This window comes from Ranitomeya variabilis, chromosome 7 (genome assembly GCF_051348905.1).
Source record: "Ranitomeya variabilis isolate aRanVar5 chromosome 7, aRanVar5.hap1, whole genome shotgun sequence".
Taxonomy (NCBI): domain Eukaryota; kingdom Metazoa; phylum Chordata; class Amphibia; order Anura; family Dendrobatidae; genus Ranitomeya; species Ranitomeya variabilis.
The window spans coordinates 207,006,519-207,020,585 of NC_135238.1; the positions used below are offsets into that span (position 1 = coordinate 207,006,519).

The 14,067-nt window shown below is 42.0% G+C and overlaps 1 protein-coding gene across 1 annotated transcript in view; it reads left to right on the forward strand.

Moving 5' to 3' along the window:
- LOC143784481 (bile salt export pump-like) overlaps positions 1-14,067 on the forward strand; it is a 105,465-nt gene that overhangs the window by 76,783 nt on the left and 14,615 nt on the right. The window contains exons 18-22 of the mRNA XM_077272776.1: positions 4,876-5,020; positions 7,528-7,683; positions 7,898-8,002; positions 12,083-12,244; positions 12,500-12,703. Coding sequence (XP_077128891.1) covers positions 4,876-5,020; positions 7,528-7,683; positions 7,898-8,002; positions 12,083-12,244; positions 12,500-12,703 — 772 coding nt within the window. The remainder of the gene's footprint in view (positions 1-4,875; positions 5,021-7,527; positions 7,684-7,897; positions 8,003-12,082; positions 12,245-12,499; positions 12,704-14,067) is intronic.

Below are 14,067 nucleotides of genomic sequence, written 5' to 3' on the forward strand. Positions count from 1 at the left end.
ATGGAGTATATAACACAGCCCACGTAGTATATAGCACAGCCTACGTAGTATATAGCAGTGTGGGCACCATATCCCTGTTAAAAAAATAATTAAAATAAAAAATAGTTATATACTCACCTTCCGGCGGCCCCTGGATCCAGCCCAGGAGTTAGCGATGCTCTTGCCAGGTCCGTTCCCAGTGATGCTTTGCGGCAATAACCCGTGATGACGTAGCGGTCTCGTGTGATCCTACGTCATCTGGGGTCATTTCGCAAAGCATTACTGGAAACGGAGCTGCCGAGAGCATCGCGAGGATGGGGAAGGCTTCGGGGGCCGCCGGAAGGTGAGAATAGCATGATTTTTTATTATTTCTAACATTATATCTTTTTACTATTGATACTGCATAGGCAGCATCAATAGTAAAGCCTGTCGCTGATTGGTCGCGGCCGGCCGGGCGTGACCAATCAGGGACGCGGGATTTCCGTTACAGACAAACAGACGGAAATGGACCTTAGACAATTATATATATATATATATTCTCAGTTTCTTACATGTATACTGGAGGTGAGAGCTTCTGGATGACTCCTTGTAGCAGTCTGCTCACCAAGCTGTGTTCTGCTCTCTGTGTCTGAACCCATGTCCTGTTGCAGATTTCATTAAACAGAATCACCAGCACTCAGACATTATTGGAGAATGAACTGTTTATCTTGGAACCAACCATTATCTGAATCTTTACTACATGAAGGAGAAATTGAATACAAACCAAACACCTGCGATATCACAGACTACAGACTAAAGGTACCGTCACACTCAGCGACGCTGCAGCGATATAGACAACGAGCCGATCGCTGCAGCGTCGCTGTTTAGGTCGCTGTAGAGACGTCAAACACAGCAGCTCCAGAACGATGCAGGAGCGATCCAGTGACGTAACGGCGACTCACTTATCGTTCTCGCTGGTTGATAGCTCCATGTAAAACATTGCTGACATCGTTGCTTTTGATGTCAAACACGACGATACACGCCGACCTGACGACGAAATAAAGTTCTGGACTTCTAGCTCCGACCAGCGATATCACAGCGGGATCCAGATCGCTGCTGCGTGTCAAACACAACGAGATCGCTATCCAGGACGCTGCAACGTCACGGATCGTTGTCATTCTTGTTGCAAAGTTGCTGAGTGTGATGGTACCTTAAACAAACTAACAATTAACACAATGCTACCTGCTGTCTGCTCAAGATAAACCTACAGTATTAGCCTGCAGCTGTTGTATACTTCAATGATAAAGAGCTCACCATTCCAACAACTTAGTTCATGACATTTCCTCGCTCCTAAATGTTCCATCCTGAAATACTGTATGAGTGGAAAGTGGAAACCTTTAGGAACCAAAGCAGCTCAACCATGAAATGGCAGATCACATTGTAATGTCCGTGGTAGTGGAACCACTGTGCCGTGAACCGAGGAGAACATGGAGGGGCGAAACTAGGTGAACACCTGACTCTTCCCTAGAGCCCTTTATGGTGGGGTTAGACTTGGCTCCAGATGGACGTCAGGTGCTACTTTAGGACTGACCTTGAACACACTGCAACTGACCCTCAAAGGAGAAGGGAGCTGGAATGACAGGTGCAGGCTGGAATGGCTGGTTTACAGGCAAGCACAACAGGTGCTTACAGGGATGGCTGGTATACAGGCGTAAATGGCTGGTATACAGGCAGACATGGCAGGTGCAGACAGGTATGGCTGATATGCAGACTGGAACGGCTGATATACAGGCAGGCAGATGCTGGCAGGCATGGTTAGAATACAGGAACACACAGCAAGTACAGGTAGATAGGTACAGGCAGGTACAGATGACATGAGAAGTAGCAGGCATGCAGACAACTGACATAACATGTTGCTCTGGTATCTCCCAACAGGTGAAGGTGCCTTAAAATAATGTGTCTCTCATCCATTGGCTGGGGACATTTTTGAATGGTGCACACTGTCTCTCTAAGAGACCAGGAGCACACGTGCGTGCCCTTACCGCAGTGCCCGGGGACCTGCTAGGCATGTGCAAAACCCTGGGAAGCAGCAGGAGGAGGAGGACGCGTGGGACAAGGGCTGGGGCAGTGATTGAGTCGGCATCCCTGCCAACGGAGGGAAGGATGGAAAGTTCACATTGACGCCAATGCTGCACACATAAAGTTGCAGAATAAAGTTGCTGACTCCTGAGCGCATAGTGCATAAAGGTTGCCAATTCTTGTGTTTTGAATGACTACAGAGTTCCTTACCTCCTCTAGCATTAACAGCAGCTAAAAAATTGTGCCATGGGAGCTTCATAGCATGGGTTTCTATGGCCGAACTGTTACACGCAGCCATTACTTGACCAAGACACTACCAAATATCTGGTGGAGTAGGGTAAAGCCACCACCAGCGGCCACTGGAGTAATGGATGCTACTCTATCTGGCATCTGATGGATGAGTCTGGGTTTGGTGAATGCCAGGAGAGAGTTACCTACCTGACTGCATTGTGCCCACTGTAAAGTTTGGTAATGGAGAGATACAGTTATATGAAAAAGTTTGGGCACCCCTATTAATCTTAAGCTTAATGTTTTATAAAAATTGTTTTTTTTGCAACATCTATTTCAGTTTCATTTATCTAATAACTGTTGGACACAGTAATGTTTCTGCCTTGAAATGAGGATTATTGTACTAACAGAAAATGTGCAATCTGCAATCAAACAAAATTTGACAGGTGCATAAGTATGGGCACCCTTATCATTTTCTTGTTTTAAATACTCCTACCTACTTTTTACTGACTTACTAAAGCACTTTTTTTTGGTTTTGTAACCTCATTGAGCTTTGAACTTCATAGCCAGTTGTATGCAATCATGAGAAAAGCTACTTAAAGTGGCCACTTGCAAGTTGTTCTCCTGTTTGAATCTCCTCTGAAGAGTGGCATCATGGGCTCCTCAAAACAACTGTCAAATGATCTGAAAACAAAGATTATTCAACATAGTTGTTCAGGGGAAGGATACAAAAAGCTGCCTCAGAGATTTAACCTGTCAATTTCCACTGCGAGGAACATAGTAAGGAAATGGAAGAACACAGGTACAGTTCTTGTTAAAGCCAGAAGTGGCAGGCCAAGAAAAACATCAGAAAGGCAGAGAAGAAGAATGGTGAGATCAGTCAAGGACAATCCTCAGACCACCTCCAGAGAGCTGCAGATGGTGTCACTGTGCATCGGTCAACTATACAACGCACTTTGCACAAGGAGAAGCTGTATGGGAGAGTGATGCGAAACAAGCCGTTTCTGCAAGCACGCCACAAACAGAGTCGGCTGAGGTATGCAAAAGCACATTTGGAGAAGCCAATTTCTTTTTGGAAGAAGGTCCTGTGGACTGATGAAACCAAGATTGAGTTGTTTGGTCATACAAAAAGGCGTTATGCATGGCGGCAAAAAAACACCGCATTCCAAGAAAAACACTTGCTACCCACAGTAAAATTTGGTGGAGGTTCCATCATGCTTTGGGGCTGTGTGGGCAATGCCGGCACCGGGAATCTTGTTAAAGTTAAGGGATGCATGGATTCCTTTCAGTATCAGCAGATTCTTGACAATAATGATCATGATTCAGTGACAAAGTTGAAGTTACGCAGGGGATGGATCTATCAGCAAGTCAATGATCCAAAACACCGCTCCAAATCTACTCAGGCATTCATGCAGAGGAACAATTACACTGTTCTGGAATGGCCATCCCAGTCCCCAGACCTGAATATCATTGAACATCTGTGGGATCATTTGAAGAGGGCTGTCCATGCTTGGCGACCATCAAACTTAACTGAACTAGAATTGTTTTGTAAAGGGGAATGGTCAAAAATACCTTCATCCAGGATCCAGGAACTCATTAAAAGCTACAGGAAGCGACTAGAGGCTGTTATTTTTGCAAAAGGAGGATCTACTAAATATTAATGTCACTTTTCTGGTGAGGTGCCCGTACTTATGCACCTGTCAAATTTTGTTTGAATGCAGATTGCACATTTTCTGTTAGTACAATAAACCTCATTTCAAGACAGAAACATTACTGTGTCCAACAGTTATTAGATATATGAAACTGAAATAGCTGTTGCAAAAAAAAAATCAATTTTTATAAAACATTAAGCTTAAGATTAATAGGGGTGCCCAAACTTTATCATATAACTGTAATAGACTATGGGGTTGTTTTTCAGGTGTCTGCCTCTGCCTCTTAGTGTCAGCGAAGGGAAATCTTAATGCTTCAGCATATAAAACATTTTGGACAATTGTAGCTTCCAACTTTGTGGGAACAGTTTGGGGAAAGTCCTTTTCTGTTCCATGACTGTGCCCCTTTGCAGGAGGTCCATAAAAGCATGAATGAGGGAAGAACTTGACTGGCCACACAGAGCCCTGATCTCAACCCCATCGAACAACTTTGGGATGAACAAGAATGGAGATTGCAAGCCAGGACCCCTCCTCCATCATCAGTGTCTGACCTTGTTGAATGGGCAAAAAATTCCCATTTCCTCCAAAATTGTGTAGAAGAGTGGAAGCGGTTTTAGCTGTGAAGGCGCGAACAACTCCATATTAACGCCCATGGATTTAGAACAGGATGTCATAAAAGCCCCTGTAGGTGTCATGTGTAGGTGTCCCGATACTTTTCCCCTGATCTATATGTATAATTGTCTAAGGGGTCCTTCCGTCTGTCTGTCTGTCTGAACGTCACTCATGCCTCCTGTTCAGATTACGAATATTAACTATGAATAAATAATGATCCTCTGCCCTCTGTTATCATGCTGCCCTGTAGTCAGCTGCATTTCATTCAAGGTCTCTGCTTTCATATCTACGTCTAGAAAGTATTATATTTGACAACATACACTTATTCTATAATATATATGTCTTACAGGAACTCAATTCGGCTTCGTACAAAATCCCAGCTGTCTAACGTCTTCCCCGACGCCTTGTCCGGTACTGTGAATAAGTCCCCTGGTCTGGAAGTTAATGATATTGATGAATCTGAGCCCCTTGATCAATCACAGTCCAAAAAGAAGGTATTGATGACGCAGCCACACGCCTTATGTATATCCAGTTACATGGTGGTTTTAAACATGGTGTACCAAGCCTGACGTACATATCAAAAAGTGATACTGTCATTGCTTTCTGAAGTGCATTGAATCAAATCGGTCAGCAGGTTTTTCTATATAATCTGATGTAGGGACTCAGATCCTGATTCCAGCGATGTGTCACTTGCTAGGCTGTGTGTTGCTGTTTCAATAAAATTAGTATTTTATCAGCAGGGTATTATCACTGCAGGACTAGATGTCTCGTGCCTCCTAGTCCAACTGCTCCCGCACTACTGATTAGCAGCTTTCTGTCAACATATACTGTACACAGAAAGCCGTCAATAAGTGGTATACACAGCTCAGCACTCCTCGAGCTCTGCTAGAGTTACAGCTGAGAAAACTGATTTGATCACAACTGTTGCACCCAATAAACTTAGTGACACATCACTGGAATCAGGGTCTCTGCTCCTACATCATGCTGTCGGCTTGATGCAGCATTTTTTTAAAGTGCAGAAACGCTGGGATTCCGCACTTAAAAACACAACTGCACTTTTTAAATGTGTTTTTCAGGCTCCTCAACGAAGCCCATTGGAAAACATGCACCAAAAAAGTACAATTCAACAGTGTCTATAAACACACAGTGAGCACACAGTGAATTAAAAAAAAATAAGGAGAAAAAGTATAAAATAATGCAGCAAAATTGTATTTATCAGCACAGATTACTATTTTGATGCAGACACCACTCATTGACAACTTTACACTGTGCATTGGCAGAAAGCTGTCAATCAGTGATGCGGGCAGGGTTACGCAGGGCAGCAGGACTACATGGCAGCAGACTAGTCCTCTACTGATAATCTCCTGCTGATAAAACACTGATTTTATTGAAATAACAACAAGTAGCCAGGTAAGGTAACAAATCGCTGGAAACATCCTCTCTGCCCCAACATCATGCTTCTCTCAGATTAAATAGCAATAACCTGCTAACAGATTGCCCTTAAGCCGGTCTGGTTATGCTAAAAACCTCTTGCTTGTGACAATTTTACAAATAGTGAGCACTGAAGTGCCAGATGTGACCAACAGGTGGCAATGCAGAGATCACATTTTCAATAATGACATTATTATTATTTCTTATAGTATTTTGCTATATCTTCCTGGATGCATTATTTTAGTAATAGATATTTGCATCAGGAGAAGAATATTGTCTTCATCAGTATAGTTATAGTTGGCCGGAACCCATATTTTGCCTTGTAATTGATTTATTTATGAAATTACTAAAAATGCTGAGTAGAGATGAGCAGATCGATTTGTGGGACTCCGGTTCTGACCTGGACACTTTACCGGAGTCCCGCAATTCGATCTGCTCATCTCTATTGCTGAATAATAATTGATCATGCTGTATGGTGCTCTTTTCCTCATTTATGAGGTGCAAGCCACAGGGTGCAATTTCCATATAATGCAGTAGTGTAAAGTACCTAGAGGGGATGTTTTTTACTTGTAGGATTGTCCATATATTCAATGTCAGAGTCGCCACAAAAATGACGAAAACGACGCCAAAGATGCTTCAGAAATAATCCACTGGCATATTCCTGAAGGGTCTTACTATAGCAAAAACTTGGGGGTGTACGCCCGAGTCACATACCCTAAGAGAGCACATTGTCCGGCTCCTCTGGAGAACCAAAGGATAGCCATTAGATCCCATCCAAAATAGGCAGTTTTGGGGGACTTTGTTGTATGAGGACCTTAAAGGAGTTTTCCATTACTGGTCAGCCTTTTATTAAGGAGCCCAAATAAGTGAAAAAATGTTTTAAAAAAGATATTCAGTTCCCGCCTCCATACTCAGCCTCAGTGCTGTTTCCTGTACCGATCCCCTGACATCAACATCTTCCGCAGGGGGAGGATATATCACATGAGCGCTGCAGCCAATCAGCATTCATATTTCGTCCTAGCGGAAGAAGCATCATAATGGACAACTCCTATAAGGTTTCAGTTTTGCCAGAGAGAACCTTTACGATCTCCTTATTACTGGATTTGAACTAGTTAACCTTAAAGGAGTTGTCTAGGTTAGGCACAAATGTCTCCTCTATGTGACTGCAGACTTGTGAATCCTCACATCATGTATAGAGTGCACTGTCAGGACTCTGGTGCCAGCGGCGAGACTAGGCGGTCACATGACTGCAAGTATGTGATATGCCTACTTCTGGTCACATTCCAACTAGTCGTGCGTGGCATTGCTCAATTCACTTGCATTGTGTGAGGTTGTGCATGTCTAGTCGGAATGTGGCTGGGAATATGTATACCTCATGACTGCTCGCTCCCTGTGCCTGCACTAGAAAATCCTGACAGTGTGAGTTACGCCCGATGTTAGGATTCACAAGTCTACAGTCACATAGAGTGACTGCAGACTTTCCTTCCAAACCTGGACAACCGCTTTAAGTCTCTCTCTACACTTGTGATTGTGACTGCAAACCATATGATTTTATCTTTATGATTACTAGAATAAAAAGAACAAGAAGAAACAGAAGAATGTAGTAATGAGGATACTGAAGTATAACACTCCGGAGTGGCCATACCTTGTTTTTGGATCCATAGGGGCAGCCATTAATGGAACTCTTACTCCACTTTATGCTGTTCTGTTTAGTCAGGTGCTGGGGGTAAGTAACGACACAAAAAGTAACACACAATTACACAACATATTACTCTTCACTGTCATCATTAATGTAAGTTCTTTCCGCAGTCTTGTGAGCTGTAATATATTTCTGCAATATATAAAGGGGGAGGGCATGTAACCAGGGCATCAGAATAATGACGGCAAACTCCAGGTGAAGTGTGGCACGTTTTGTCTATATTTTTTTTGTTGTCTTTCAGACTTTCTCATTGGAAGATGAAGCTCAGCAGACCAAAGATATAAATGGGATCTGCATCCTGTTTGTCATTATTGCAGGCATGTCATTAATTACCCAGTTTTTACAGGTGAGTCTGTAATAGAGTATTCCTGTTTCTTAAGCTAGGGCAGGCGTGGAAAACCGAGGGCCATTTAAGGTCCACGATGACCTTTTCTCCAACCCCGAGCAGATTTCCGGTGACCACAAGTCCACAATACTTGGGCCGGTCCATGATGACCTTTTCTCCAACCCCGAGCAGATTTCCGGTGTCCACAAGTCCACAATACTTGGGCCAGTCCATGATGACCTTTTCACCAACCCCGAGCATATTTCCGGTGACCACAAGTCCACAATACTTGGGCCGGTCCATGATGACCTTTTCTCCAACCCCGAGCAGATTTCCGGTGACCACAAGTCCACAAGGCTTGGGCCAGCAGCTGTGTTTTTGCAGCCACCGGCCTTTTCATTTCTTCTTGCTCTGTGAGTACGTGCAATGAAAGATTACGTCCTGACACCAGTGCCAGCGTCAAGACTTACTTTGTGGGAAGAATTACACAGTTTGTACGGCCTACAAAGGAGGGCTACAATAGCCAAATGGGCCTTGGCAAAAAGAAGGTTCCTCACCCCCGAGCTAGGGTCACACCAGCGTATTTTCTCTCATCTGAGAGAACTGGGCTGATTATGCTAATCACATTCTGATCAGAGGGTGATCATAGTGTGATCTGAACTTCTTGGATGTGGAGTAGGTGGAAAAAAAAAGTCTCCATTTTGTCAGTCCATGAAAATTTGATTTCACTCAGAAGTCATCCGAGTGAGGTCCGATGTTTCCCACGTACTCATTGACTTGCATGGCCGAGTGTGATCCAAATATTGGCTGCAAATTGTGCATGCTGTGATTTATTTTTCCTCGGATAGACCCTGACCGAGGAAAAGATTGGAAATGTGCTCGGCCCCATAGAATAACATTGATCCGAGTGCGATCGGATGTCTTGAAAATACAGTCATCTGCACAAGCCCTTATACAGCCCTGTCAAAGGTGTCAAAATTCACATCAGCACCTGTCACAAGGCACAAGCCCTATCTGGATCATACCCAGGATGCCTACTAATCTGTCAATATACAGTATATACTTTCGGCATGTAGGAAGAAACTGGAGGACGTCTGTTGTGAACTATACTTTTTGGCTCCCTCTTGTGGTCACTAGTGGTATGACACTGGGATTGTCTTTCCCCAGCTTGGTACCCACCTGGTTCGTTAGGCCAGGGGTGTTGCTATTTAAACTTCCTGGATTCTCAGTCTGGTGCCTGGCATCGTTGTAATCAGTTCATTTCTGTTTGCTCCTGTCTGCTGGTCCTGGTTCTTTGCAAGATAAGCTAAGTCCTGCTTCCTTATTTTTGGTTATTTGCATTGTTCTTATTTTTGTCCAGCTTGTACAAAATGTGATTCCTGATATTGCTGGAAGCTCTAGGGGGCTGATATTCTCCCCCCACGCCGTTAGTCGGTTCGGGGGTTCTTGAATATTCAGCGTGGATATTTTGATAGGGTTTTTTGCTGACCGTATAAGTCATCTTCCTATATTCTGCTATTAGTCAGTGGGCCTCTCTTTGCTAAAACCTAGTTCATTCTTACGTTTGTCTTTTCTTCTTACCTCACCATTATTATTTGTTGGGGGCTTGTATCCAACTTTGGGGTCTTTTCTCTGGAGGCAAGAAAGGTCTTATTTTCCCTTATAGGGTTAGTTAGTTCTCCGGCTGGCGCGAGACGTCTAGAATCAACGTAGGTACGTTCCCCGGCTACTGTTAGTTGTTGTGCTAGGATCAGGTATACGGTCAGCCTAGTTACCACTTCCCTATGAGCTGGTTTTTTGTGTTTGCAGACTTTGTTGTAACCTCTGAGATCCTCTGCCATTGGGGTCATAACAGACGTCTACTCAAACATGTAAAGGACATCCCAAACTCATTTGGATTTTATGACGTTGGGATGTTCTTGGTCAGACTTGGAACCCGACCTGCAAGATAGCAGAGTAATGGCCCCATTTGACCATCCTATAATCAGTGAATGTACGAATGCTCGTTCCCAACTATTGGCACCTCTAGAGAGGAGGGAGTGGTAGCCCTGAATTTTTCATGGACTAATGAGCGTTTTCTATCCTGATGAATCTTAAACGAGAAAACGCGTCCGGAGTCATGTAAGCGACAGTCCAGGGACACTCAAGACTTGAAGGTCAGCTGTAGATGGCCTTTTGGGGTTGACCAGGGTCAGTATGTGTGACTACTGACTAGGGAACCTTAGGGTTGATACCAGGACTATTTTGTAGCTGGAAACAGGAGTCATTTGAATATGGACCGTGATATGACGACTCCAAATGAATCATTGAATGGGTGAGATTGTTCTGTACTTTCCTTTTTCTTGATTATTGTTTTTTTCATTTGACTAGTATTGTCTTTAGAGTGGATCATGAGTCATAAAGACCAGTGATTCAACCAGTTGGAGTAATGTCAAGGATTTCATGAGGGTCTCAATACAAGGGACCATTGTTTCCTACACTGATCGTTGCCAGACTTTTTCTCTTCCCATACAGGGATTGATTTATAAATTTCCTTATATACCATATGTGTGTTTTGTTTAGTCATGTGTTTGGATGGGTGTCATATTTTAATATTTGGGTTTATCTTTATCTTTTAATACATATTCTTAAATGTTAGATTTTTTTATACTCGCTACTTTGCCTATTTCGGTCAATAGGAGTGAGTTAATTCTGTGTATTATAGGAATATGAAAATAACAATTTCTTCCCCTTTTTTGCTTTTTTCCACCTCTAAAGAGGCCGGAAATCACCCGACGATCATGTAAAACAATTGTTAGTTGGGTGCAATGATTATTAAACCGGCTTAAACTGGGGATGTGCTGCAGAGAACATAATATTCCGATTACACAGAACGATCGTATTATCAATCTGTATGTCTGCGTAGAATAAACGTCAGCCAGTCTAAATAAGCCAGTAACTTACTGCCAATCGGTGATCTTTTACCGGCCCCGACAAGTGCCAGTCTAAAATAGAAAAAAAACTTTCTTAACCTCTGTCACACCCATATATCAGGAGAAGGCTGAGCTCTTAGCTGTTTCCTTAAAGGTGTCTTTCATTTACAACAATATAGGACGAAACAGCTAGTCTGATCCCCGAGATCCCTGCTGATCACCAGAACAGTGGTCCAGTGTGAATGAAGGAGTGATTCTTAAGCATGGGGTTGATGGAGAGACCCAAGTACACAGCTCTGCTATCCTTGTTAGTTTCAAAGATATTAAATGGAGTGGCCGCTCACATGTGCAATGGCCTCTTTAATTAAATGGGGAGCACAGGACCCCTGTCTCTGATGATCAGTTGGATTTCTAGTGGTCGGACCCCAACCAATCAAACAGTTATCATCACTTATCATGTGGATCCTGTGCGTAGGTGATAAAGGGGTATTCCAGATATATCAAGTTAAGTCCAAGGGCATTCAATTGGCAATGATTATTCACTTCTTCTGTTATATTGTGTTCATAATATAGCAGCAGCCTTATACTTCTTTTCGCATCAGATTAAATTCATCATATGATTGTTAGATTCAGTCCAACAGCACAAAAAATTGGAGCATGCTCAGTTTAAAAAAACGGAATCTGGCCCCGGAATTCGTCATTTTCCGGATCCGGCACCTTCCGGCTCCCATAGGCTTCCATTCTAGCAAACAGCTCGCCAGAAACAAAAAATGTTGCTATGGACATTTTTTCCAGAAACTGAAAACGGCAGATTTGCCGGATCTGGTGAAAACCGGATGAAATGCAAGGTAATCCGGCGCAATCCGGCACTAATACGAGTCTATAGGGAAAAAAAGGATCCGGCAGCAACATTCTCCGGATCTGTTTTTTTGAAAATTAGCCGGATTGAGCCTGATGTGTGAAAGTAGCCTTACCTAATGGCGTGCCGGCATGGCATTTGATGTGTCAGGGCTGGAGAGACGTCATCTGTGCAAGTCCAGCAAATATATCCGCTCATCTCTAATGTTATCTGACATGTGTTTTTAAAGTATGCATTAATAAAGCTCCTGATTTATTATACAGTATTTACTTGTTTTAACAATTACATTTAAAATATAATTATTATTATTATTATTATTATTATTTCCAGGGTTATTGTTTTGCTAAATCTGGAGAACTTCTGACGCGAAGATTGAGGAGAGTTGGTTTCCAGTCTATGCTCGGTCAAGAAATTGGATGGTTCGATGATGCTAATAACAGTCCGGGAGCTTTGACCACCAGACTTGCCACTGATGCATCTCAAATTCAAGGGGTAGAGTAAAAATATTTCTACACTGCTGCAGTTTTTGTTGGTTCCCTGTAAATGGATGTTAATTTCCGTTACTTGAATGCAATAAGTAACATATAATATTATTCCTAATGTATTAAAGCATTTGTGTCCGTTACATATATATGATGTCCGCCCATAATATAACACTGCATGGAGAAGTAAGGATCATCATAACGATCAGTCATTGTATCACCGAAATACTTATTCACCACTTACTTAAAATATTTTCCATTTCAGGCTACGGGTTCTCAGATAGGAATGATTGTCACTTCCATAACTAATATCGCAGCTTCGTTCATCATTGCCTTCTACTTTAGCTGGAAGCTGAGCTTTGTTGTGTTAGGTTTTCTTCCTTTGATCGGATTGTCTGGAGTTTTTCAAGCTAAAATGCTTACAGGATTTGCAAATCAAGACAAAAAAGCATTGGAAGATGCCGGAAAGGTATTTCAGTAATATCTATTATGTAACAATTGTGTAAAGCTTCATATATGGTCAAATTCATATGTGAAATTACTATTTAGAGGAGACAGTTAAAAGGTTATTCTCAAAATGATAATGAGGCCTCAGTTTTCTGTTCATACAAAATTATGTGCCAAACGCCAATGCAATTATTTTTACATTCTGTACTGATTTGCAGCTATTTTGCAGGGCTCTTTTTACTCTCCATCACAACTGTTACTGTATTCAAAACTATTGTTGGTCACGACATTCATATAAATGAAAATTTCCCATGTTGAGCTCAATCCATCTTTATCAGGAAGCCCACAGAAGAGCAGAGGGAGGGACCCGCAGCACTGGGAAGCAGCAGGGTGCTGCTGGAAAATGTAGTTTTAGCAGAAACTTTTTCGTTAAGCTATGTGAAACTGGGTGCATAGAAGGGCAGAAGGAGATGAAAAAAAAAGATCCAAAGGAGCAATAAAGATACTTTTTGTTGTGCTTGTGCTGTATATTAACAATAGTCATGCAGATTCTGTGCTTTGTAAAAAAAAAAAAAAAAAGATTGCCATTGTCAGAATAACCCTTCAAAAGAGTTGCACAGAGTTAGAAAGACATGGCGTTCTGTCAGCTGTCTGGACTTGTCTTCTTCAGTACATAATAGTATTCCCCGTGATAACAATTATGGTGCATCACTTAGAACATGTCATCGTGCTTTTCTTCTGTCATTCTTGCTAGAAATGTATCAATAAATTGACAACCAGGTGTTATTTCTTCTACCAAAAATGCAGCAGAATTCTGCTTATAATTGAGCCAGAATTCTAACTTAGATGCCATGTGCCATATTTATTAAAGGGAATGTGTCATCGGGAATTAACCTATTATTTAAATCAGATTTTTGTCTAAAATGTATTTTTTTTAACATTTTTGTAAATTAGTTTCCATTATTCAAAGTTGGAGACCTTGCAATTTTTACACTGACCCCTGGAGCTGTTTTAAACTCCTGCATCCTGTTCTTTCGTAAAATCCATACGTCCACCAGCAGCAATACATTGACTCAAAACCCTATATTTTTGTATTGAATTATCTAGTGTGCTTTTGTAAAGGTCATTATGAAGAGATGGGAGCAGAGTCAGATGTGACATCTCCCATGGTGAATGGTGCATCCCGTGTTATCAGCTGTCACCATGACTCTGATGATAGATCTTGATCTTGAAATTAAGATCTTAATATATAAAAAATCACCAAAGATTAAAAAAAAATATATAACCCCAAAACCTGATTTATTCAATAGGCCATTTTCTAATGATACATTACATTTTTGCAAAATTTCTAGAAAAGCGGGTGTGACTAAGATTGTTAATAAAATA